Here is a 27,370-nt window from a genome sequence, read left to right as displayed (position 1 = left end):
CATGTACACATTCTCCATTAAAGATCAGATCTAAATGTCTGGGACTGATCCATGTTATGTGAAGAAGCCAGTGATGAAATGTAATGTTTTGGTGATGTCTTCTATTTTCTGGGAGATCTGAACAGCCTTCTCTGAAGATCATTCATCAGCCCAAGTTCTTCACATGGAGCTGAGCATTGTCTCCTTTACAGTAGTTGTCTGTGGGTTAATCTTTCTGTGTTTATGGCAGAATGACAAATAAGGGAAATGCTCACTTCAGGTCAAGGCTGTTAGCTGAGTTCATAAAATTGTGAGAGATGATGGGATAGGGCTCTGCTCTGTGAGAAATTAGGGATCATCAGTTCACACTGCATCAAATTGCTTCTCTCTCAGGAAGTTTTATGGCCTTTGAATTTAAAAGAGAAATAAAAACAAACAAGAAAAAAAAAAAAAGGGGGGGGGGTGGGGAAACACACCACACTGATACCAAATCCTAGCAGTTGGCTCAAGGGAGGGAATAATATGTGACTTTGACTTCACCAGTGAAAAAACTGGATATCAAATGCAAATGATCTGCAGCCTTGTGAGTTATGCTGAGAAATGGGTCCAGGTCAGCCCTGTGGATTCCCCTGGGGCAAAGATACAGCTTGAGAGGAAACATGATTCTATTTGTGTTTGTTGTTTCTGAGCTGTACTGGGCTGGGGATAATCTTCCTAGGAGAGTAATGGGAAAGCACCATGTAAGATCCGTGAGTCCCAGCTCACAGCACCATCCCCAGCTGCCCAGAGCTGCTGTCACAACGTGCTTGTGTGCTCTTGCCTTGGCAGGATGTTGTCATTGGTGGCCTGAAGCCGGGCACTCGGCACCGCGTTAGCGTTGGAGCGTACGGCTGGGCAGGGAAGGGGCGGCCCAGCGTGCCCAGGGAGGTGACAACTCTATCCCAAGGTAACCCTGCCTGCAGGGCTCGCTGCAAAACTGGCAGGGCAGGTGCCTCTAGCACCCACCTAACCTCTGTTATGTGCAGTATCACAGTGTTTCACTGTTTCTCCACTAATGTAGGGTTTTAGAGGGGCAATAGGGTCGGGGGAGAAGTGTACAAATTTGAATCCTAAATCTGTGGGTGTTGGGCTATTGTGTGTAGCAACTCAGCTGCTTCTCTAATGCTATTCCTTGGCACTTCCTCTTAGATAAGTGCATGCCTCCTGCACCCCCCCATCAGCCCCAGATCGTGGTGGTGTCTGATTCAGAAGTTGCGCTGTCCTGGAAGCCTGGAGTGAGCGAAGGAGGTTCTCCCGTCCAGTACTACATGGTGGAGTTTATCAGGCAAGTTTGCTAGTGGAGTCTGAATTTCAGTGTTTGTGCACTATAGTGTTGGGGGCTTCTTTTAACCTAAACTGCACTATTCAGCTGCATATAGATATGATTTATTTACTTACTGTGTATTGTATGCTTAGTTTTCCTCTCAGTGTGTGTTGAATTACCATGGAAGTTTAAAGACAAAACCAAAAATAATCCAATTCGTTTTAAAATCACAAATAAATTGTACTCTCTGATGGAAGAAAAGTAAAGTCTGATTTGGTCTGTTCCCTTTAATAGAGGCCTGGGTGAATGAAGTTTTAAGTTTCTCCTGCCATCAAATGTTGTCAAACCATGCTGAGAAAAGAGTGTTTGGTAGAGTGGTATCTCAGGGCTGCTATAGAAAACAATCCCAGGACTTAAAATTTAGTATATTGGCAGTTTTACCTGACAAAAGTTATAGAATCATGGAAACTTCAATAGTGGAAGAGACTTTCAAGATCATCCAGTCCAATCATCAACCCAACACTACCAATGTAGCCCCTAAACCACTAAATCACATCACCCAGTGCCAGACCCAGCACCTCTTCAACACAAAATCATTTGGGTCTCCGGCTTGCAGGATTTAGACTTCCTTTGTTATGCTAATGCTAATCAAGTTTACATTAAATGTTGATCTTTCTGTTTAGATTTGGGGGGAAAGTGAGGAGTTGGTGGGGTACTTTCTTGGTTCCTCTATGTTGAACTCTGAAAATTCGCAGAAGTAGAACTGAACTGTCAGAATTTGCCAGTCAAATTGCTTTTATAAGCTCCATAAAAAAGGTCAGGAGGAGGTGATTATATCTGCAAGCATAAACAAGTATTTGTACTTGACAGTTCATAGGCTTGTGTGACCTAATATCAGCACACAAATCTATTTATTTGTATTTGCCTCAGTGTTTACCCTTACAGTGAATGTAAAATTCACCCTTTTAATCCTTTGAGCGAATACTTGATAACAGGTTTTAGTTGAGGTTCCTGGAAAAGAAGAAATAATTGATTCTTTAACTACTCTGATCTGTAAAAGGTCAATAAAAAAAAATCATTCTTCAGGAAAACATAGCCATTTTTTAAAAAGAGCTGGTATTGGAACAGGCAGGAAGAACTTGATTTTCAAAGTATGGGTACAATCTAGAAGATGTTGATAGAGCAAAATAATATTGATATAGCAAAAAGAATACCCAGACTGAAAACCTACTTGTTAACTGATGCATTTTGTTAGTTTGTTTGGGCTGATATTCCCCATATTTAGTTGGAGGCCATCCAATGTTCAGTGCACTGAGAGGCAGGGCATTGGGGCTGGAGATATTTATCTCCTTCGTGTCATATCTGCTGTAGACCTACAATGAAATTTCTTCAGTATCTATTTTTTGAACACAATTTTTATCTGAGCTTTTTTGCTCTGTCTCCATCTCCTCTCTCTCATTTGCTCAGTTGATGGTGAAGGGATTTTGTTGAGTTCTGACTGACTGCACTTCTATCACCTTTGTGCTTTTACTGGAAAGTGGAACCTGGAGGCTTATGTACACTTCTTCATAACACCAGGAGCCTGCTAATGGAAGAAGTGGGCACCATCTCCATCTGACACACCGAAAGAACACTCTAGAATGTTTCTGTTCAGCCAGGGAGTGGAAAGCTGCTGTTTAGGTCAAAAGATGCGAGTGATTGAAATTTCAGTGTTTCATTGGCTTTAGACTTTGGGAAAGAATTTGCTAACAGCAAAATGTTTTGATTACACTGTTTAGTTTGAGGTTTGAAGCTAAGTAGAAAGTGCCTTTGTTAATTTTGGGATTATGCTCTCTTAGACTTGGAAGCTTGGTTGTATATTTGGAGTAGGTTCAATGAGCCATAAGCCCTAATGGCAGCTAGAGGTAAACATTTAACTTTAAGCTTTGTTGTCTTTTGCTGCATATAGTTTTAATTACTCTAAAATGTATTATCATGATTTTAAGATAGTAAATTAAACCAAAGTAAAACTAAAACAAATCAGTTCCACTAAATTAGAATTGAGTTCTCTTATGTCAAAGAAATACACCATTATCCTGTGATTTTGCAAAATTAATAACTTTCTAATTCAAATCTGTAATTTTGCTTGAGTATAGCACAAATGCCTAAAAGCTATGACATTGTTTAAGTAATTTCCCTCTCCTTAGAATTAACTTCATGACCTTAATCACAGGAAAAATGTGTTGGGACAAAATTCTCCTCTCAGTTGCTCAGCTGTGATACTGGGGAAATTCAGTTCACTCATGAAAATTCGGTACATTAATTGTTTTGCAATACCAGAATCAGAACCAGAGCTAGCCTGCAGCCTGTCTCTACTCAAGGTCTAAATTTGGTGCTTTATTTAAGAACTTGCCTAAGGGGTTTCCCTTGGGACAAGCTGGTTCACTACGGCAATTGAGGGCTGGAGGTGGCTTCAGATATGAGATGAGCTGAGCTAATTCAGGCTCTGCTGTGCTGCTGACTAAAAGAGGATGCTGAGGAGACCACAGTCCCAGTTGTCTAAATGCTGAAATTTAGGAGAGAGACTGTAGGACTCATTCTTCCCTAGATAGTTCACAGGGAATATGTTAAAACCAAAATATGTGGTGTCTGCATCTTTGTAGGCTCAGTGTAAATATTCATATGGTTAATGGTGAGAAGTATATAAAGAAAAATCACATTTTTATGAAAGCCTCTAAAGTGATATCCCAGACTTAAGCATATGAGCTTGGGTGCTTTTCCTTAAGAGGCTATACAAAATTAATTATTAAATTAATTAATTATTAAAAATTTCTTGGATATTTTCACTCAAATACTCCACATACTCAAATTTTTAGTCTGTTGAATGCCTACATGATCTTTTAAACTTGGTGATTAACTTATCCAAATTTTTATAGCCACATAGTAGCTACAGAACCACAAGTGTTTCAGCAGCACATACCACAATCAGGTCACTTTCTTTTCATCTCATTGGCATGTAGATGAAATCAAAAGCTTTTAATATTAATCTTGGCATGCAAAGGAAATTTTTCAGTATCTTGGTAGTGACATGAAGCTTATGCTGTAATGAACTAGGCAGGTTCTGCTGATAAAACTGGGAGATTTATTAGTATTCAGATGTTAAGGTGCTGCAGATTCAGCATAGTGTTGTGCACAGATTTCTTGATTAGTTTGAAGCCTTCCCTCTCCCTCCCAGAAAAATCTATGCCTGAATCCATTCCCAGCTGAATTCTGTCTGTCTCTGGCACTTCAGTCAGCCAGACAGTCATTGTTTGCTTTTGTTTGCAAAGAACCTGAAACAACAGATCTGGCCAGGGGGACACCTCCCAATGTCTAGGAGAAATACTTTTAATACTGTTTCTCTGATCATTGATTGAAGCAGGCATATCTGGCTCAGTATTCACCTCACTGCTTATGAGGTTAACTCCTTGGAAAGGTAACTGATGAAGAAGGAGGAGTGAAAGGGAAGAAGTGCTTAGAAACATTAGATAGCATCAGAAAAATATCTAACAAGAAAACGAGTTACCAAAATTGTCCACTTTTTCATTTCCTCACAATTGACCTGGCATATTGGTTGATCTAGTTTGTAGGAAGTGTCAAAATAATGTGAAATAATAATAGTTGCTAAAAAGAATATGTTGCAGTGTACTCTACAAGAGATTTTTCCACAGCAAATAATGATGTATTGTACTTTTTATTATATTTATAATTTGCTGGAATTTTTTTAAAAAACATTGTAAGATGAATTTTCCCCTTGAGATGAATACAAATATGGCATGGAAGAACAATCAGAACCTTAGAAAAACTGGATTGCTAGAGGGTGCCTCACCCCTAAATAATTTCCAGGCAATCTTAAAAGGAAGTTTAAGTGACTATAAAATTTCTGTTCTCTGCATCTTGAACTGAATCAGTTCCCAGGTTATAACATAAAGCAATAATCCAAACATTTTTGGGTACGTTTGGCATGGAATTCTGCCCTTGGTTCATACCCATCCAGTCCTATTGGATTTAGCCATGTATTTATTATCTTAAAACCACTATGACTTGTGTTAGATTCTTTATGCACAGCATTTATGTGTTGGAGATGCACAGCTGCATCAAGAGCAGGCAATGCCCATGGAAGTTGTCTGACTTCCCCACTCACAGACAATGTTTGGAGCTGCCCTGCAAGGTGCTGGCCAGAGACAGAGACACCTGTGTTGGGGAATGTACTGCTGCAGAAAAATGGGATAAGTGGTATCAAATGAGCCCTTCCAGTGTAAAAGTTGACAACATACTGAAATAAGCCATTAAAAAAATGACCATGGAGATAGTTTTCAGCAAAATGTTCTCATCTCAGGGGACATGGGAGCTGGCTTGCCCTGGATACACTCACCAGCTGAATTTGTGTTTCTTTCCCCATCTGTTTGCCATGTTTTCATCTCATATTGTTTTGTTCACACAGGGAGCATTCTGGAGAAGTAGCAAAGGTCAAGTGATAAATCTCCCTTTTTCCCTCTCCTTCAGCTGCAGATCCTTACATGTTTGCAGGCATTTCCTTTATTTTAAATTTATGCAGAAGGAAATGTTGGAAGAGACAGTCAGTGTATTTGAAGCCTAGCTTGCTGTTTGTGTCATCTCCTAAATCTTTTTAGGGTGCAATGCCTCCTTTGGGTCCCTTCATCAAAGGCATGTTGTTCCCACTTGGGTGGACACATGGGCAAGGTCTCTTGCAAAGAGGCAGCCCTTGAGCTAGCAGGAATTCCTTGGATGGGAATTTGAACCAAAAAAGGATGTGTACAGGAAAACTGAAAACACTACTTAGCAAGCCTTTGGAAGAAAGCAATGTTAACAGCTTTCATTTGGAAAACACTATATATTTTAATTTTGGCCCAGGCATCAAAAGCTCAGAGTAGGGAAACAATGGAAGAGTAGCCAAAATAAATGCTCTCCTGTCTACAAGGAAATGGTGGTGAAGGGTAACTTAAGATGGTCTGTTTAGCTATCATTATATCATGTGCATTTGTTTGATTTTGTTTTTATTTTTAGCAAGACAATGAAATACTCATGTCCTGTGTGCACTTGAGACAGGCAGCTGGGCACTTCCACTTTGCCACTGCATTTGCCATTCTGGCACAAAACAATGGAACCTTAGTGATCAATAAATCTTGTATTGACCTCTAAAAGAAAACATACATTAACTTTGGCACTTCCTTCCAGCTGAAAATAAGCAAATACAAAATGCCTGCCTTGTGCTGTAATTTTTAATTTGAAGACTGTTGGAGACATTTGCAGCTAGTCCTATGTAAACACTGGTAGATTCAGGGTGCACTTGGAGGTTATTTCCTGTAATAAATATTGCAAGAACACTGGAATAATTTTCTCTGAAAGCCATTTCTGTCCTTATTTTACTTTCATAAACTTTAATTTTAATATTTTGGGTGACCTAGAGTAAATGTTGACATTATTGTGTTGTTTGTATTTTTTTTGCTTCTTATTTTGTTTTCTCTTTGATAAGAAGAGGCCACTTTTAAAGAGAGTGGAAATGGTGTGAAATCAGAATGCTCTCTCAGAGTACTTGAAGTCACTCCTCCCTTTGCAATGTGCCTGTATGGATGAACTTAAAACACTTGATAACAAACTGCCATGTGAATGGGTATACTGATTTCACTTGAAATATAATGGCACTTAGAGAAACTCTTATTGGCAGTTGGCTTCCAGCATGAATCAGGAGCTAACCAGGCATTGTCCAAAGCCAGCTCTAGAAATGTTGTTACAAAATCCAAGTACATGGGTCATGTTCTTCTCATTATTGTTCTGTGGGTTTTGTGGGTCGTCTGTGTGTGGTTTTTGGTGGGGTTTTTTTGGCTTTTTGGTTTGTTTTGGGTTTTTTTTTGGTTTGGTTTTTTTTTTTTTTTGTCTGTTTTTCTGAAGAGAGGACTTTGGATCTGTATGTTCCTATGTGGGTGGATTAACCTGATTACCTGGGAGATCAAATGTAGGATTCTTATCTTGCTAATGCTTGTATATGTTTGAAGGGACTTACTGGCACTAGAACAAAAACTCTTAGAAATAAATCAAGATCTTTCCCTCCATTGCAAATTGTTGCTTCATCCAGCCACATAGGGAGTTGTGAACCGTGAGTAATAGGCCCCCACTTGAAAACTATGAATCCAAAATCCACAAAACAGATAAATTTAACTGGATTTGTCAGTGGGTCTTCTAAGTAACCTCCCTGACTTTGTAAGCAAAATCTGAGTAATTGTGTTGCATGATTCTACTGTTTTGACAATACAGACTTCACAGCTTGGTAATGATGGGTTGCACAGTCTGATCCTTTAAGAGTGAAGGGTTTCAGTGAAGATTTAATAGACTTCTGTCTCATTTATTTGTGTATTCCCTAGAAAAGTATGAATGCAGCTAATTTACACAGGCAGCTTTAATTATTTAAGATCTGGTCTTTGTTTGATCCTCAAGGCCAGACCTTGACAGCAACTGGACAGGAATTAGAGAGCAGATCCAGATGGAGTCCATGGTTCTCAAAGGGCTTCTCCCCAACACCAAGTATCAGTTTGCCGTGCGAGCCGCCAACTCCTTCGGGTCCAGCCCCGCCAGTGCCCCGAGCGACGTCATCCGCACCTTCAGTGAGTACAGACCCCTTCCTGCCAATGCAGCCGAACAGAAGCGAGGGTATCTGTGAATAGAGTGCACCTGGCCTAGCTGTGGAGGTTGGCTGGTGGAAAGAGATGCTCTCCAGGCACAGTCACCCCCATTCTGACTCCTCTCAGTCCTGTCTGAGGAGCTTGCAGCGAGCACCCTGTGAAAGTCAAGCCACAAGAAGGGATTTGAAAAAACCCAAGCAGCATCACTGTCATACCTTTGCTTTGCTCTGGAGGACATTGACAGGTATTTTTGGATCGCTACTTCCCGGATTTTGTGTTGGCTTCATGCAGAACTGATGGGTGGATATAATGGGAAGAAATGAGAGAGATGAGTCTATTGTTCTTTTTTCTGTTCTTTGAAGCTGAACCTTATATATTACATTTATAATTTCAGCAACTCAGAAAGACCAAATCAAACTTGTACAGTTTTCTGAGGAGTAAGGCTATTAACTATTAAGCACAGTCCTGAAAATAATGATATAGAGAAGTAAGCACCCCTTTTTCATCAGAAGCTGCAAAGCAAAAGTAATAGGTGAACATGCTGCCATACCAACTTGTTATCTATTGTATTTACATTTGTGCAGTAATTTTGACCATGCACACTGCTGTAAGTGTTGGTCCAGTTGTTGCTGAGCTTCCTCAGGATGCAATCCTCTGCCAGTACTGGGGTCTCTGTGGGCTGACTTTAAGGGGCTGTTGCTCCTCATTACCCCCAAATTCATAGCTTATATGTGAGAATCCCAACCAAGCCAACACAGAGCATTTTGGGAGTTGCACAAATCACAACTTCTAACAGCAAAAAAAACAATGTCACAAAGAGAAATAGTGGAGAGCCAAAGCCAGCAAGGTATAGGGACTAACTGAGCTATATCATTAATATTCCAAACCTTTTCTATAAAAATTAATATCATTACTTTTAATTTTAAGTGCTATTTTTTTTTTCTTTTCTCACTCTCTCTATCACAAACCATCTCTAATTAACTAGTGAAAATGAGCATCAAATATTCAGGAATATTCTGTGAGCTCTGCAAGAAGGTTTTGCTTGCTGCAAAAACATAAACAACATCCTTAGCTATCCACCAATTTAACCTGATGAAGATTTATTTCTAAACTGCCTCTCTGTTGTGGAATCCCTTTTTTCATTGACTCTTATATGGCAGTTTCCATTCTTATTGTCCTGCTGTTGAAAATTCAGTCACTTGAACAGTTTGCGTGTAGTTAGCTGTGGCTCCTGAGCTCAAAAGTTTAACTTCTGAAGTAAATGTTTGGGAAAACCTTGTGTAGTGTACTCTGGAGTTCCTTGGCTCATGGATCCTCCAGGGTCAGCTCCTGCTGCCTCAGGCACATGTGTGGTCTTTGGTGTCTTGTTTATCTTTGAATGTTAGCAGCTGCATCCTTTGGTCAGACAAGATAAAGTGTTTAGCTCTATTAATAAGGGTGGAATCATCTTCATGCCTATTACTGCAGTACTCCAGGGAAGGCACTTTGCCTTGGAAACTGCTTGGTCTGCAGAGGCCTGCCAAGATGTCTCTAAACCATGGATTTCTGTCATTAGAACTTGAAATCAAATTCACATCTGGTGTGTATAAGCATTGATTTTTGGAGAGGTTCATAAGGGACATGAACTTGGTTCTCTATGCCTGGACCAGATTTGAAAATTCAGTATATTATGCATTTTGCACTGCTCTTTAAATGGGCTTAAAAGGTCTGTGCTAGCCCAGGGTAGGCACATAGGTGCTGCAGTGGCTGAGAGTTTGGTTTCCCTGCTCCAAGGTCTGGCAGTGCTTGGCAGAGACCTTCATGACCAGGCAGAGCTCCTGCATGCCAGGGCTATGCCATGGCTGTGATGTGCTCCAGCTCTGCTCCAGACTACTGGTACTTGGGGCTACTTTGGCACTCCAGACCCTTTGCAAATGCAAATGTTGTTCTTTTGCCAGTGTGCTGTTTGAAAATAGGCTTAAAAAGTACATACAGCCACTATGCATGAAAACCTGCATTATCTTGTGGATGCTTGTTGTCACAACAACCAGATTTATGCAGAACAAGGAGTGCTGCTCAAAAGTGTCATAGAGATGCATGCCCTTAGAAATAAATTACTTGGTTTTCTGAAGGGAGGAGTGCAGCTGAGATGATAGTCTAGCTGATAGCAGCTCTCACTTGTCTTTACTTGTGATGCCTGTGTAGGAGACTGACTTGATATTAACCAGGCACACAAAGTAGGGTGCACTTTAGTAGAAAAGCTAAATTTTTGTTGGGAGAAAATTGTTCTTCATTTAAGCTGTGCATAGCCTGAACACTTATTTTTCCCCAAAATGCTGAAAATCTCTGAAGAATGATTTAAACTATGGACAAGTTTCAGAAAAAAAATCAGAAACAGAAAAAAACTACACACTGGGTCAAGGACATCCCATTAAAACTCACTTCAAATTCACATTATGTATCTGAAGGTACCCTCCTGCTTCCAGAAGCCAGAAAGCCCAGTTTTTTTGGTCCAGTTAATCACTCAGTTCAGTTGCTCAGGTGTAAGTGTTCAGCAGATTTGAGATCCTCAGAGTTTCGTGGTTTTCAGCGGTCCCTGCAGGAGGGCATGTGCCATTCAGACACCTGATAGTCCCCTGGGGCTGTCTCAGGTACAGTGATGTATGTCAGTTGCTTGACTGTCTCAAAGTGCCAGCAGATACCTCTTAGTCACCTCGTGTTTTTGAAAAGTTGTCAGACAGCTGGCACCTCTGAAACAGAAGCACATCAGTTCATATTCTTCAGAGTGCACATCTTAACAATTACTGCCTTCATTATGACTGTGGTTCCTCCTCCTACAAAGCAGTGAAACATGCTAAATGCCACAGAATTTTGATGTTATTTTCTGCCTGCCTATGCATTCTTCAAAAATCCCTGAAATGTAGTGGAAAGCTGGCAGAGTTCATACAATGTCTGACTCCTTTGCATTACATTTATCTCACATGATGTCAGCATTAAGGTCCTTAGCCTGTTTCGATTGCAAAAATTTGTAGTTGTTCATTTGTGTGTGCTGGATTTTTTATGCATGACTTGACTAAAGTAGTGCTTTTCTGATGCTTGTTTTAATTGATTAATAAATTCCAACATCACCTCAAAAGCAGAGCACCTTCAGGATTTGTGATGTCTTGCACAGCTTTGATTGCAGCTCTTGTAGGCGGACTGAGGCAGAGATGAGTCCACACTACTTGGGGATGTTTTCTGTTGTGGTTTATCTCATTCTCACAGGTAATTTACTCATTTTGCTTTTAAAATGGGGGTAATTTGCAGTATTCTTGACTGCATCATTTCAGGTCAGCCTAGGAAAACACAGTCTTGGTTTACTCCACTAAAGGGATCACCTGTACTGACAGTATCACCTAATGTGACAGACCTCCCAAGGTCCTTGAAAATAGAACATGTGGCCTTGATTACAAACAGTTACCCCCTTACCTAGTAAAAAATGCCTGCTTCATTAATTGCTCCATTTTCAGGGAGGAAAGAGAGGGCAAGTTTCCCCAAGGGTTCTAATTTATTTGTGATTTGGTTTCATTAATTTATTTTCTAGAGGGAAATGATGCAATAAATCAATTTTTTGTTGCCTCTCTTAATTACAGTTGCACACTGTGAGTATTTCACCTACATGGTCGTTGGGATTTTGTTCTATAAAATCTTTCAAAGTGTCATGGACAATTCAGTGGAAAATAAAAGATTGCACATACTCAGTTTAGAAACAACAAAATAAACTGTCCCAAAGAACAAAACAAAACAAAACAAAAAGTCATCACCTGCATTGCTTAAATACCCTGCATCTCCTCAGGAAACAGATGGGTTTTGCACTGTGCCTGCAAGGTCACCAGCCTTGGGCTTTGCCAGACCAACAGAGGAAGTGTCTTCTGTTAAAAATACCCTCCTGCTTGTCTCCACAGCAAACATGACAGAAGTGACTGCTCCAGCAGGGCACATCCCTTCCTCTGGTCCTGGCTGTCACTGCCAGGATCACACAGAGCAGGGCATTCCACAGGTGGTTATACATTCTGCATGGAGCTTGAACGTGTCAGCTGAGGCTCAGGCACAGAAAAAGGACAGTCTCTGGGGCCCAAACATTGATTTAAATGGTGGTGATATGTCCTGGAGATAGTAAATGGAGAAGGTTTTCCACAGAACTATTTCCCACACATCTCCAGAGACTCTTAAAAAACAGTGTTGATAGTTGTAGGGACAGTGACAAAAAACAAGAGACAGGCCAAGCAGCATTGAGTCATTGAAAAGCATAAAACATATTTTAAAATGCTCCTGTTGTATTTTGGATTAAGACCTGTGGGGGGTTCTGGCTGAAGCCAGTCAGTCTCTTTGCACTTCCATTCAATCTGCCTGTGCTACAGTGCCCCCTGTTCTGCCTCCTACACTCTCTCATGTCTCTTCATCAGTATGATGATGGCAGCCTAATTAGCAAAACAAAAGTTTTTGTGGCTTTATGTTTGTTTTGAGAAAGATTTCTTTAATACAACTTAATCCCTAATTATTTGGAAAGAGGCTGTCTAAAGTTCATGACCCCCACAAATTCTTCAATTATTTGTAAAACAGGATTATAGGACTTGGTAGAAGGTCTTAATCACACTTCATCTCCTTGTACACTGGGACACTGATTTAATTAAATATAGCCTGCTTATAATCTCTGCAGTCATTGTTTTGGTATTTGCAAAGTACCACTTTGCTTAATTGTCCCTGATTTAACCACCCATTACGAGATGAGCTCTCCACAAAAGCAACACAGTGCACTTAAAGGATGGGCTGATGTGGGGGTTTATCTACAAAAAGTTCTGTCAATTTCTTTGCATCCTGTTTTGCAGTTCTATTGCATCACATCATGAAATGCAGACAGCTAGAGTCAGAAAGGGAAAAATTGGAGAGTTGGAGACCTGTGGGTATTAGGACACCTTCTGACATCACACTTACTCTGGTGACGCCAAACTGACATAGGGAATGCTTTGAAGAAGAGCCTCAAAGCAGTCCTTCTCCCAGAGACAACAAGCCGTACCTTCTTTATTCTCTCCAGGCTCTAAATGTTGTTATGTTGTTCCATAACCTGAAAGGAACCATTGTCTGGTTTGAAGTGGGCATATTTTGTCTCCTGAGTTCTTCTGTTGGAAAAGCATGGAACATTTTGATCTGCTGGATGAAAGAGGCACACCTGCTGTTTGGGGAGCTGCCAGTCTCTCCTTAGCTACCACATACCATTGCATGCTGGTGGTTATTAATATATTTTAGTGATAACCATTCAAATCAGGAGAGTTATATTTCTGTGGAACTGGCATGGCATTAAAATCATATCCATGATGATAAACATGCAAACATGTTTATCTGAATATTAATTTGAGACCTAACATTTTCCTTTGTATGAATAGATACTTCATTTTCTGCATTGCTTCACTCCTGCCATCCTTATCAAACTTACATCCCAATAAGCCAATAGAAAGTTTGATTGAAAAGAGAAAAAAAAAAAAAGATAATATTTTGACTGTAATAGATAATTATTTTGTAGCTTATGACTTCTAAGTTAGAAAATGAAGTTTCTGTATCACAGTTTGTTTGAGTACAGATGAGATTGTTTCTCTGACACATCATTGTGAGTTTTTCTTTATTCCCAAATTATCTTTATAGCTTCCATTGCTCTTATGCAAATTATACTTTTATATACATTAAAAGAACAAATATTACCTCTGAAATACTTTCAAACACATAACATAAAGACAATAAGTAGTAGTGTTGGAAATTATACAACTTCTAGTATTTTAAACTAACTTTAGTCAGGAGTTTTTGTTCGCCTTTTGTGGAAGGAAATTTAGTTTCCCTGTATTTTCAATGAAACTTTGTGAACAGTGTTCAGTCCTCCCAGGTGGCCAGGGAGGCCAATATCAGGAGCAGTGTGGCCAGCAGGAGCAGGGAGCTCATTCTTGCCCTGTACTCAGCACTGGTGAGGCCACACCTTGAGTGCTGTGCCCAGTTCTGGCCCCTCAGTTTAGGGAGGATGTTGAGATGCTCAGATGTGTCCAGAGGAGGGAACAAGGCCTGGAACACAAGCCCTATGAAGAATGGCTGAGTGAGCTGGGGCTGTTTAGCCTGGAAAAAGAGGAGGCTCAGAGTCAACCTTATTACTCTCCACATCTACCTGAAAGATTTTACATCTCTTCTCCTAGTCAACTGGCAGAACAACAGGACACAATCTAAGCTGCACCAGGGAAAGTTTAGGCTAGACATTAGGAAGAAATTTTTCATTTATAGAATGATTGGGCACTGGAATGGTCTGCCTAGGGAAGTGGTAGAGTCATCATCCCTGGACATGTTTAAAAAAACACAGGATGTGACACACTGCCATGGTTTAGTTGATAAGGTGGTATTAAGTCATAGGTTGGCCTTGATGATCTCAAAAGTCTTTTCCAAACCTAGTGATGCTGTGATTGAGTGAGCTAAAAATTGCTGTGAATGCTGGGAGCTGAGTTAGTGCTGCTCTTGCCAACAGCACCAAGGTGTGAGCACAGTGAAGCTGAACATTTCTTTCCCAGCCACCAGCTGCCAGAAGCTCATTGAAGTGGATGATGGGTGCAAGCTAAGAACATTTTGTGAAAAATGAATGGCCACATAGGTCCTGGCTGATTCCCTTGGTGAGGAGTGGTGATGTGTTGTCCACATCAGTGGTAGTAATGACAAAGGCTTCTCCACGAAGCAAGGTGTCCTGCCTCACTGGTGTGTCTGTCTCCTGCTCAGCAAGGGCCATTCCTGCTGTCACCCAGAGGAATTGGAGAGAGCAAGTGCAAATCTGTTTGCAGTTGCATTGCTGATGCAAATTTGGGTGTCCTGAACTCTGTCATAGTGAAAAAGAGTGAAAAGGGCATTCCAGAGCTGACTGACGTCATGGTCCTGTCATATTGGTCCCAAAAGGACTAGCAGAATCTGAAAGCTGTTCAACCAGTCTAAGAAGGATGACATTTGCCAGTGTGTTGTGGAGAAGCCTCTGAACAGGGAGGGCAAGAAACCCAGAGCCAAGGCTCCTAAGATCCAGGGACCTGGGACTCCTCGAGTGCTGCAGCATGAGTGCAGGCATATTGCTCTGAAGAAGCAGTGCACTCAAAAGAACAAGGAGGAAGCAGCAGAGTACAAAACCAAGAGAGTGAGGGAATCTATGAGAAATGCCAGGAGTAGATTGTGAACTGGAGCTGGCTTTCTTCCCTGAGAGCTTCTACTTCTGTCTGAATCAAGGCAAAAGTAAGGACATTGGATATGACACAAAAAATTGTACATGGTATTACCAGTAAATCCCTTTTGTGGTGAAATAAAAATATAAAATCCCAACACTAAAACTAAAATAAAGTCATCACAACCCAGAACAAAAAGGAACAATTTTACAGAAAATCCACCCCTTGATCCTTCACTACAATTACATGAAAAATTCTCCATGGTCATTCTAGTCTAAAACACTTAACACTTTTCAGTACTTATTTTGCCTGCTACTGGAGCTCCTCCTGCCCCTCCTCCTTCACTGACCTTGGTGTCTGCAGGACTGTTCCTCTCACATGTTCTCACCCCACTCTTAACTTTTTGGTTCTTTTTTCTAAAATATGTTATCTCAGAGACATTGCCACCATCTCTAGTTGGCCCAACCTTGGCCAGCAGCACCTCCATCTTTGGCTCTGCTGGACATGGAAGAAGCTGCTGACAGCTTCTCACAGAACCATCCCTGTAGCCCCCCCACTAACAAAACCAGGCCGTGCAAAGCCAATCCAACTGCAGATCTTATTTGTAATGCATATATTCATGGTTTTACACACTGAAACTGTTTATTAGAAATGCATGTCTTACAGAATCACTGTTACCAAAGAAGGGATTTCTGTTGCAGTGATGGGTAGAAAATGCAGCTTGACTAGATAATCACTGTAGGTACCTTCCAACTGGATCCTTTTCTACTCTGCTCTGCTCTATTGTATTGTATGCTACTCTACTCTGCTTTAGTCTCTCTAGCTTCCTACTTGGAGTAAAATTATTCCAGATGGTGATTAACCTGAATGACTATAAAAGTGAATACCAGGAGTAAGAGGGTTTTTTATATTTTGATGGTACCTGTTGTTTACAGCAATTCATCCCAGTAGGTGAAGGACTGGGAACAGTTCATAAATGGGCAGTCTGATTCTCAAACACTAATTCTTTGGCTGTGCATTCACAATCAGTAGCAGAAATTATCTGGACATAATTTATCCTGTTTACCTCATCCTGTTACCGGTCATAGAGCAGAGCTCTCTGCTTAGCTCATTTGGTTAAACTCAGTGCTGAATACTTCAGTTTAATGTACAGATAAAATATGTTATTTACAGATGACTAGATATACATGTTAGAGTGGAAAGACTTACACATATTCTGTCCCAGTCCAGCATGCTTTCTTGGTTGCAAGTGTGCATGCCTCATTTCCTCTACTCATTTGCTTCTAATTTTTCTGTATGCTGATGTAATGTGCAAAGCCCATTAGATAAGTAACCCCTGCAAAGCATATGGAGTGAGGCTAGTTAGACAGCTAGGGCACAAATTCATCTCTGGTGCACATATACATTTATATATATATATATGAGTCTGTTGTTTTAATGATTTAAAGGTATCTGTTCTCCACCTTGCTGAAATGACAAGTAACTGTAAGGATTTGGTTGCTTTTACTATATTTATTCATGACTTGGTGAATTTGAATAGCTAAAAAGCACAAATCATTGTTTAGGCAGAATTTGCTCTGTAAAACAAAGAAAAGTGTATATATTTTCTATGAAATAGAAATGAGGATCTCCTTACTGTTTAAACTGCCCATTCCCAGTCCAGAGTCCTCCAAAACACAGTTCAGCACTCCAGGAAGTGGCAGAACTAAATTAAGTGCATGAAAAACACATGGTCATAGAGTCACAGAATATCCTGAGTTGGAAGGGACCAATAAGGGGTCCAACTCCTGGCCCTGCACAGGACAGCCCCAGTAATCCCACCATGTGCTGAGAGAATTGTCCAACTGCTTCTTGAATTCTGTCAGGCTTGGTGCTGTGACTTTTTCCCTGAGGAGCTTGTTCCAGTACCCAGCAACTCTCTGGGTGAAGATTATTGTTTCAAGGTTCTGAAAAATAAAAAATAAAAAATAGCCTAAGAATACATATAGGACACTAATTTCAAGAGTTTTGGAGTGAGTGGCAGTAGATAAAGTCCTAAATAAAGTGTATCTTACCTCTGCACATCTCTATTGCTGTTCCTATTTCTCTCTTTTGCTGTTCTACTAAGGCAGATACAAGACTGTAATTCCAAAAGGAAAAAGTTTTACTTAAAAACAGTTCAGTCATTCAAGTTCTCCATACCAAAAAAGTCTGAAACCTTTGTCCTGGAAAAAATGATGACTATAACCTCTCTCAGCTTGCAGAGGGAGAACTAAGCTTTGACTGCTTTATTTGTTTAATCACTAGTAGGTGACTAAATGAAGGTCTTCACTGTTTTAAGTTGAGTGTATATCACTTGTATAGCATCTGCCATCTCCAGACTGGCACTTACATTGTCTGTACAGGTTGAACATTAGCATCACTTGAGATTTAAGGGATGTCAGTTGAGGGGGTGGGTTGGTAAGATGTGAATTGTTATGTGCAAAGAGAAAAAGCTATATGAACTGAATATGCCAGTTTTGTCTTTTCAGGCTCTGAGGAGTTAGGAAGTGGAAGCTATGGGCATCGGTACGTCACAGACACAGGGACTGGTGATGGTGATGGATTTGATATTGATGATTCAGACTATGACATTTATATAGAAGAGGTAAATATCAAGATTTCTCTTTGGTACTTCTGTTTTCTTTATAGTGTGGATGTTTTAAAGCGTCTGGTCTTGTCAGGAAGTTTAATACCAGATATTAAGTGCTTCAATATAGTGATTTGGTCAATTCTTTTTCTTCATTGAGAATGAGTTCGTTGCCTCAGATCTGTATCTTGAAAGGTAATAATTTCATTTCCCCATAGCATTTTAGTTTTACTGAATTGGTGTTTCTTTGCTTCCTTTCAGCTCAGACCACTTCCTGCTATTAAAGGAGGCAACAGAAAATTTCTGGTCGAAACTAAGGTCACGCCAGGGTCTAGTTCCAGGCTGCTGTCACGGGTGCTGACAACCACCTCTGAACCCACTGCTTCCCCTGCCACCACCTCAGGCGCAGCACCAGCGAGGGCGTGGGCAGCGAGGAGGGGCAGCCTGTCCTCGGCTGCTCGGCTGCTGGAGCTGTCCTGTGACGAGGCCGTGTGCTCTGCTGACAGCTTCTGCATCAACGACTACGACCGCGGCGGCTCGCGCTGCCACTGCAACCTGGGCAGGGGGGGAGACACCTGTGAGGAGGGTAGGTCTCTGTGTGCCCACTGCTGCTGGCTGCTGTGTGGGTCAAGGAGCAGCTTTGCAAAGAACCCACCAGTGTGCACTTTGGGAACACACAGCTGGGCTTTGTGGATCCCTACCAGCAGCAAATCGCAGCTCAGGCGTCACACCTTTTGCTTTCTTTTCCTCAGTGAGGTGGGAAAAAGTAATTCACTAATAAAGCTGAATGCAGAGCCTGTGTAAAGATGCAGAGGGGAGGTTAGTCTTCCTTCCTCTCCCTATGAGTCAGGGAATGATGGAGCAGGCATGTTGTTAATCACCCAGGTGAGGCAGAATCCAGTCATGGCACCCTCAGCTGGAAGCTGAAGACGTTCAGCCCCTCTGACATTTGCCTTTTGGCAGCAGCTGAAGCCCTGAACCACCCCTGTTTTCTGTGTGGTCCAGATGATGCTGGTCGCACAGCAGGAATGTGGGAGAACTCCCATTGTAAAAGTACCTCCAGAGGAAGCTTTCCTCATGGCCTGCAGTCTGCAGTGCAGCACTCATATCAGACAAACCAGGAGGAGCAAAATCTCATCCCTAGTTCAAAAAATGTGTCCTGAAGGATGAGTCAATGTGAGGAAGTGTGTTTGTCTCAGTCAGAACCTGCCACCCATCCTATTGCCTCTTTTAAGGGCATCTGGATCATGGCAAGAACTTTTGAGCTAAAGGAGGCTGCCCTTCTTCCCTCAGTGCCTTCCTGTTCTTTCCCTCTAGAGACCTAAACTCACTCTTTGACAAGGTTAACACTGAGCAAATCACCTGGTAAACCTGTCCAGCTCCCTCACCAGGCCATAAGCAGGTCACTTTTTCCCTCCTGAAGTAATTTTTCTTCTGGTTTGGTGACCAAGGGATCAGACGAATGCCAGGGCTTATGAGAATGTCCCATTGGTTGTGGTGGTTCTTCCAGCTAAGAAAGAGCTGGTCTGTCCATCCCTCTGCATGCTGACCTGACCTGCCAAGACCCTGACATACAGCAGAGCATGTTTCTTGTCTGGGAGCATGTTAGACCTTCATTTTGCACAGTGTCATGCATCAGGGATACAGACATTGAGGGTGCTTTATCTTCTTCAAACTGGAGTGCTGGGACAAAGAGAGCTCCTTCTGAAAACAATCTGCTGTGACTCAGTGACATGGAACAGCTGCAGATATGATTTTAGGCCTTGATCAAATGTGAAGAGCTAAGGATTTATTTGAACTGACGAGGCCATATACAACTTGTAAAGTGGCCTGTTAACATCAGTCCAAACCCTCTATTCTTCACAGAGGAGTGTGTTATTCCAGAGTAAGCATCATGTGCCAATTCTACTTTGTACTGGGTTTGTCTTGAGCAGCCAACATTGTTAAATAATATATTAATCTGAATAGAAACAGACTTTTCTTCACATTCAACAGCTGCATGGCACTCTGGTCCAGTCAGTTCTGCTTGTGATCAGGACATGAGATAATTGTTCACTGCTGAGGTTGCATTCAGGTTTATAGACCGTCCCCTTCACCTCAGCCTAAAATATATGCCTTGTAAGCAAAAACCCTAAGAGAACTCTACCCAGATTCAAAAACTGAGTGAGAAAAGCACACTCAGTAATTAAATAGCAAAGAGGAATAGGAGTCCTCATGCTTCCTTCCTCATTAGATTTAAATCCACTGTAAATATAAATGGTCAGGCCTGAAACTGTGTCTGTCCTCAGTGCTTCTTAGGAAAATAAGCTGCAAAGGTAATTTTACAGCTAACAGTAGCTAGCTGTAAGTCACCTCTGATTTTCATTTTCTCTCAGGGTTGGGGTCTAACACAGAACAGCAAAGGGTGAGGGTTGAAAATACCATTTGACAAGAGCAATAGAAAGAGCCACTGTTGCAGTCAGGGATGGAAATATCCTGCAGGGACTCTTCTCCCCATCACTCCTTTTAGCCCTGAGCTGACTTGAGAGCAGTTCTGGAAGCTGCTGGGCTGTTATGAGACATCCAGTGATTCTCCAGATGCTGGATGCAGCAACTACAGAGCAGCAGTGACTAATGCTGCCTAGAGTCTGTCCATATTTCCTGCATGTGTTTTTGTAATCCTGCAGAACAGAAAATTACTTTGTCCTCTCTTTCTTAAATGAATTTTTAAAAGAAGATAAATATAAAGTTGATGCCATCTGTCTTCTATAACAAGGAAAACCTGGAGAAATTTCCTCTGAACTTCTGATTAAACTATTGAGCATTATTTGGCCCTCAGTATCCTGTTTCTTTCCAAGTTCACCAGGTCCTTGGGAATAAAGGAATTAGCTGCAAGAAGTGGTGGGAGGGCAAGGCAATAGGTTAACTGATTGTTGACTGCTGCTGACTAATGGTTGTCTCTGGAGGAACTGCCTTTCATTGCCACCTGATGTTGTCCAGTTCTAAACGTGTATATAAATTTTTATTCAGAAGAAAACTGCTAAATGACACGCTTCCCTCTTTTCTTTTCAGACATTAGTATCCAGTATCCTCAGTTCTCTGGCTACTCATATATCACCTTTGAACCACTGAAAAAGTCTTATCAGACATTTCAAATTACTGTTGAATTCAGGGTAAGTTTAAGCAATTCTCACATTGACGTTTTAAATCTTATTTACTTCCTCTGGTGCAGTGAACAATGAAACAGTAACTTAGCTTCAGTATAACTTCAGAGTAATTGTGTTGAACCTGTGCATAGCTTTCATCTGGCTTAACCCTCAGTGACTGTAAATGAAGTTTGTAAGTGCTGAAGGGTTTTCATCCATTGTTGGTGGGCACTGCATGAGAGAATCCCTGGGACTAGTAGTTGTGGACTAGCAGCAATTGGCAAGGTTATAGTCACATGGATGAGCTACAGGCTGAAGAACACTAAGAATTTTTGTGAATTTGAGTTTGAAAGTGGTATGAAGTATTTTTGTGGATGAGATTATGATCCTGTCATACTGAGAGAAGCACTGCCCTGTATGTAGCATTCCTTTCCCATCCTGCAGGATTTAACTGGACATTATTTTTCCACTCTGAAGTTTGGGATATGGGCTACTAATACATTCAGGATACCATACTACTTAAAATGAAGTGGGGATACATCCCAGACTGGCTTGTGTTAGTGCTGTCTGTTCATTATGGACAGAACATGTAGGGCTGCCACCTGGGAGGGTGGCAAACTCCTGGATGCATCCCCACTCTCAGATGAAGCAGACTCACCAGGCTCACAGTCCGGGAAGGAGACTGTTACTAAAGCAGCAGCAATCAGTTGCCTCAGTGGTGATCTTACATTGCTCTGGCAATTTGTCATTTAAAAATGCAGGATGGCTGCAAAAAGCCACTGTGTCAGCTGCTATGAGCATATGGAGAAATGCTGGCAGCACAGCTTGTTTGGCTGGGGGAGTGTCAGTCTCATGGAACATGTGAAGTAGGGTGTGTGTTTTCATGTGCAGGGAGTCTGATGTGTCTACACTTACCAGGCTTGCTAGGATGTTCTTGCTAGACTTTTTACTCAGGAGCCTTGCATGGCATACAGCTGACAGTCTAACACTTCCAGGCTTTTTTTCAGGTCTGATAATATCTTACTTTAAGAGATGGTCTTAAATTGTTTAACCATTAAGGCAGTGATTTTCTAGGCTCAAATGCAGGATTCAAAACTGATCAAACGATTTCTGATTCTGCAAGTTAGAAACTCATTCTGAAAAATGATGACCCTTTTCTGGAGAAAAGCCCCCCACTGCTGCTTGCTTTTATCTGTAATTGTGAAGCTTTGATTTTTCATGTTGATGCAATGATTGCAGGCCGAATCTGAAGATGGTTTGCTGCTCTACTGTGGAGAAAATGAACATGGTCGTGGTGATTTTATGTCATTGGCAATTATCCGACGTAGCCTCCAGTTCAGGTAAAACTTCCCTCCTAAATCTGATGTAAAGAGAAGGAAGGGTCTATTGCTGCCTCCTAGGACTGCTATATGTGATTGATATTTCCAGAGTCTTTGGCCTCTGCCCCAAAATGTGTAGTACAATTTCATTTAAGAGTTCTTCAATACTTTTTTCTCTCATCCCTTTTTAGTGTGTGAACATGTGCCCTGCTGAGGTCTTTTTTTCAGACATCAGTGTACAGGCAGAATGATCACTTAAGGCATTTTTCTGAGACTCTTAGCTATGTTAGCAGAAATGCCAGTGAGACACTGTATTTTCTAAGCTGATGGTATATTGAGCCAGTGTTTTTACTTCACAGAAAAAGGCTTGCAGATAATGTAGCAAAACAAAGGATTTAATGCCAGTAAGGGGCCAAGAACTTCATCTTATATGCCTTGTTTAGATGATACCTTGTTTAGGTTGTTTAAATGAAGATGGACAGTGTTTCTTGCAGTCTGATAAATATGAAGCAAGTGAAAGAGTATTTCCAGGATCTTCTGACCTGGGAGAGTGAGTCCTTTGAAAGTGGGGAGTAACAAAGTGGGTGATGTACCTAGTTGTGTCTCTGTTCTGAAAAAGAGAATCAATAATTCAATGTTCTAAAATCAACTTTTCATTATTTGGTTAATGTAAGATTATTACCTGTCTCATGCTCCCAGGTTCAACTGTGGCACTGGAGTTGGAGTCATAACAAGTGAAAACAAAATCAAGCTGGGGAACTGGCACAGTGTCACCTTGTTCAGAGATGGGGTGAATGGCTGGCTCAGGATGGACAACAATGCTCCAGTGACAGGAAAATCTCAGGTAGATAATCCTGCTCCTGTGGCTCACTCTTGGGGTCTCTCAAGGTTGTGATGATGTTTCTTTTCTTGCCATCAGAAAAGCCTGATCATATTTAAAAGGTGCAGTTTTATTTATTTGTGTTGGGACATTTAACAAACTAGGATCAGAGTACAGATTACTCTTCCAAAAATGCAATCTAGAAATCACAGAGATAAATACCTAGAAATTACAGAGATAAATACCTAGAAATCACAGAGATAAATATCTCAGGACTGGATCCCATCACAGTTTCCCTGTTGTGCTCAATGTTTGCTCTGGCCCCCTTCCACTACCCTATGCTGGTCTCAAATACAGCTATTAGAAATTTGCTAGATTGTACAGCTGCTGTCCCTGATAGCTTTCTTTTTCAGGCCTCAGAGAGCTGCTGTTTCCTCAGACATTAAAATTAAATGTATATGTGTATATGAGTATATATTTATGTATAATATGCATATACCCACATGAGATTTGTATACAGAGGTGTAATTACATGCATATTCTGGACAAAGATTTAAACATAGTAATGGAGATAGACATTCTGCCTTGACTTATGTTAACACCAGCAAGTTCGAGGCTGACAAGATAAAATATAATACAGGAAGATGCTTTGACTTGCTCATCTGTTGCTGGGCCAGAAAACAAAATTAAGGCACTGGAAGAAAAGGCAATTTCAAATTGCTTCAGATGTCTTTCCTTTGATAGCCACTATTAACATGCCATCCCTGAAAGAAAGCAGTTTCAGACATCTTATTACTTTCCACTTTCATGTGCAGGCACTGAAGAGAAAAAATTGCAGTGCATTGAGTTCTCATCAGCTGGAAATGGCAGAAGAAAAAATTTCAGTGTATCATGTGTTGCTGTTACCAATGCTATGAGGCCATGCAAAGGGCAGATGTGAATCAGGAGAGATATGTACAGTTTCTGCAGTGTACTGTGCAAGTGAACACCTGAAGACTCAATAACCCCAGTTTATTTAGCCTGGCAAAATACAGGCTATGGTGATAGAATTTATTGTTATGAAAGCTATGGGGCAGGGTAGGAGTGAAAATCCTGAAGGGTTTTAGGCTACCGTTCAGTGCTGTCAAAGCCACAAGTTGGTAAAAACTGGCCCTGAATAATGAGAATTTTGAATGTTTTCTTCTAAAGGACTGTGAGGTTTTGAAAGACCTGTTGAGTAGGAGGCAAAAGTCACATTTTGATCAATTTGTGGCAGGAATTTTGACTCAGTTGGCCACACTAGCGTGGAGTTTGTGTTAGTGGTCCAAAAAGGGTCTCTTGGTTTTTGATGTTTTTTTGTTCTTTCTTGTGTACTGTAACAATTTTACTAAACTTGTGTATGTATGTTTCTGTAGATTCTTTAAAGAGATGGGTAGTACATTTAGCTACAGCAAAGTGAGCAGAACCCTGCCAAAGTTGTGATTTTACTGGCTTTTGCCTTTTCTTTGTTTTTTACCTTTTTTTTCTGTTTTTCTTTTTTTCTTTTTTTTTTTTTTTTTTTTTTTTTTTTTTTTTTTTTTTTTTTTTTGTGATTTCATTATTATTCAATACTGAATTATTCAATTATTATTATTCAATACACTTGTTGGGTTCTGTCCAAAAGACAATATCTCATTGGTCTTCAGGGCTTCTGGTTTAGAAGACAAACAATTTTTGGCAAAAGGGAAGAAAGGAATTGCAGCGAAAGACAGACCGTGCCTTCTCTTCAAAAGAGTGATTTTTAGTCTTATTGTGCTTTTAGCAGTTCATGTTATCATGATGGGATGCAGGTGAAAAAGGTTGATTTCAAACGATGGACCGATTTGGAAAATGACTAACGGGAAGGAATTACCAATGAACAACACACATATTCCCTGACACGGTTCTTCATGGAGGGAAAAAATTGATTGTAAGCCACTGCAGCTTAACGAGTTCTCTCCTGTGTTGTATCTGCTTGACACGGTGCTCTGCTCTCCCTGCAGGGCCAGTACAGCAAAATCACGTTCCAGACGCCGTTGTACGTGGGCGGCGCTCCCAGCGTGTACTGGCTGGTGCGCGCCGCCGGCACCAACCGCGGCTTCCAGGGCTGCGTGCAGGCGCTGAGCGTCAACGGCCGCGCCGTGGACATGCGGCCCTGGCCGCTGGGCAGAGCGCTCAGCGGCGCCGACGTGGGTGAGCCTGGCGCGGGTCCTTTCTCGGACACTAACCCAGCCCTGCTTTTTATCCTGTTGGGACAAATGGAGCCAAGGGCCAGGTTTGAGAGGAGGCAGGCGTGGTCTCTGTTTTCAGCCTGGGTTTTCTCTGTTCCTTTGCGCATTCTTTGTCCCACTGTAGTGGGACAGTTCCATCGCTGTGCAAGCAAGCACTTTGTGGACACACTTGCTGGGTACAATAAATAGTAAACCCATTTTCATGAGTGAACAGTAGGATCTGTGTTGTAGATATCATTACAACTGCACCAGTATTTCTGCCAGCATCTCTCAGGGCATCTCTTCATGCCCCTGACTGACACAGTCATGTCATCAGAAATCAATAGTATGTATGCTGACCTAGCGTTTGAAACAATACCAGACCAACAAAATGCATTTTGCCTAAAGACATCATTGCACTTGTCCAAAGTAATGTAGGGATCTCTCAGAGCACAGTAGTCCTATGGATGATACAGAAGGTTTTCTGTGTTACACCCAACCACTGCTAAAGCATATAGGCTCTCCTGTATAACATCCTTTGTTTTGCTATCCAGAGTCAGGCTATGATTTAAAAATAGCTTGGAATAAGTACTTCCAGCAGTTTTATGAAGTGCTATTATAACATTATTTTCCCTTCACAGAGTAAATGATGGGGAAGTAGGGAAGCTAATTAACTAGTGCCCTCTTATTTATTAATCTATTTCATCCATTAAATGGCCACTTGAAAAAAGGCAGGGCAACAAAAATCCTTGCTTTAATGATGTTCCAGTCAAAACAGTGTAAGAATAAACCCAAGACAGAAGGCAAGTGGTGCCAGTGAGGAATAGATTCCATACCACTGAACTCTCCCTCCCATGCTTCAGCCACTAAGTCATCTTTCTTCTCTTTTGTAGCTGTGCATTTGACATCCCAAGAAGGAAATTACTTACGAGAAACTTCTTAACAATTGCTCTGTATTCTGTACATTACATGGCCAAATTTCTGTGCAATATAGGGGTAAAACAGACTGGCCCAAAAAATAGTTGCTGAAAAGAGTAAGATTTTGGAAGCAGAGTGTAATTTCACGATAGACTGGGAATCTATGAAATTTAGACAGATGAAAGCTCAGCTGTACTTCTCTAGCCTTAATCTCTATTGCCTTTTGGGATGCAGCTAGCTTCATTCCCATCCATGAATGCTCCACATACTACTGCATTAACAATCAACGGCAATGAAAATAAATTCTGTGCTCTGCCATGTGTGACTCAAAACTAACTTATAAAGCCCCACTGTCCTTGTGTGACTGCACACATTTATATGAAACTGTACCAGAAGAGACTTGCAAACAATAAGTCATGTAAGTGTAACTTTTAAAAATTGCAAGTAGACTCTGCTAGGGTTTAGGAATTACTTTTGCCAGTCAGTCCCTTGGAGTTTTTTTCTGTTGGCACAGTATATCAGGAGTGCTGTGCTACATGGATCACAGAACTGAGGGGGAGGAGGAGAGGGGTTCATCCACCTCTGGGCTCTCTCTTCTGGCCACAGCAGACATCTCACTTGACCCTGAGCTGAGGGACCAACAGAGGAGGCACCACTTGTGGTTTGGAGGGCATGGCAGGACCTGGCACTCCTGTTGCAACTTCTCTCCTTCTTCATCTGCCATTGCATCCATCACACTTGTGGTTTGCCTCTTCAGCATAGTGACTTGTGCTGGCCCAAAGGCTGTGAAAAGTAACATTAGAGAGCCTGTTCTTAAATACCAAGCAGCAAAGATGAGGATTGTCTTGGTTTTCTGTTCGTGTCTTCACACTTGATGCCTAGAGATCCTTGTTCACGTTTTGTCTGTTTCCTTGCTTATTAAATAGAGCTAGTGCTATTTTGTCAGTGTCATGATCATTAGTGAGTATGAGGGTTCTGAGGGACAGATACCTGTCCTGTCTTGATTCACTTGTGGCCATTACAGTGCAGATCAGAAGGGGAAAAGGAGCTTAGTGAACACTGCCAGCACCCCTGATGCTGTGGCTGGGCATGGGACTGATGTGACTGTCCCTTCCATGCAGAAGGAGCATATTTCCCCTTCTGGGGGGCTCGTATGTTTTGTCTGTGCTCCTCAGGTTAGCCCTGGAGTCCTGTGCCATGGCTGCTGTACTCAGATTCCCCCATGCAATGAAAATTGGGCCT

General features: G+C 41.4%; 1 protein-coding gene and 1 pseudogene across 4 annotated transcripts in view; both read left to right on the top strand.

Moving 5' to 3' along the window:
• The window catches only part of EGFLAM (EGF like, fibronectin type III and laminin G domains), a 70,428-nt gene that overhangs the window by 21,969 nt on the left and 21,089 nt on the right, over window positions 1–27,370 (top strand). For 2 of the 3 annotated variants that reach the window (XM_079330099.1, XM_079330098.1), the window contains exons 5-13: window positions 808–925; window positions 1,168–1,303; window positions 7,757–7,923; window positions 17,642–17,757; window positions 18,001–18,325; window positions 20,791–20,891; window positions 22,104–22,204; window positions 22,883–23,027; window positions 25,004–25,193. In XM_079330099.1, the coding sequence (XP_079186225.1) occupies window positions 808–925; window positions 1,168–1,303; window positions 7,757–7,923; window positions 17,642–17,757; window positions 18,001–18,325; window positions 20,791–20,891; window positions 22,104–22,204; window positions 22,883–23,027; window positions 25,004–25,193 (1,399 nt within the window). The remainder of the gene's footprint in view (window positions 1–807; window positions 926–1,167; window positions 1,304–7,756; window positions 7,924–17,641; window positions 17,758–18,000; window positions 18,326–20,790; window positions 20,892–22,103; window positions 22,205–22,882; window positions 23,028–25,003; window positions 25,194–27,370) is intronic. The other variant, XM_079330100.1, reaches the window with a different exon arrangement.
• On the top strand, window positions 8,537–15,145 carry LOC306814388 (small ribosomal subunit protein eS6 pseudogene; annotated as a pseudogene). Its single transcript has 2 exons — window positions 8,537–8,548; window positions 14,459–15,145. The product of its transcript is annotated as a small ribosomal subunit protein eS6 pseudogene (transcript).

Source organism: Erithacus rubecula (genome assembly GCF_903797595.1).
Source record: "Erithacus rubecula genome assembly, chromosome: Z".
NCBI classification, from domain to species: Eukaryota; Metazoa; Chordata; class Aves; order Passeriformes; family Muscicapidae; genus Erithacus; species Erithacus rubecula.
The sequence above is the reverse complement of the archived record's forward strand: the minus strand, read 5'-3'. Positions and strand labels throughout refer to the sequence as shown.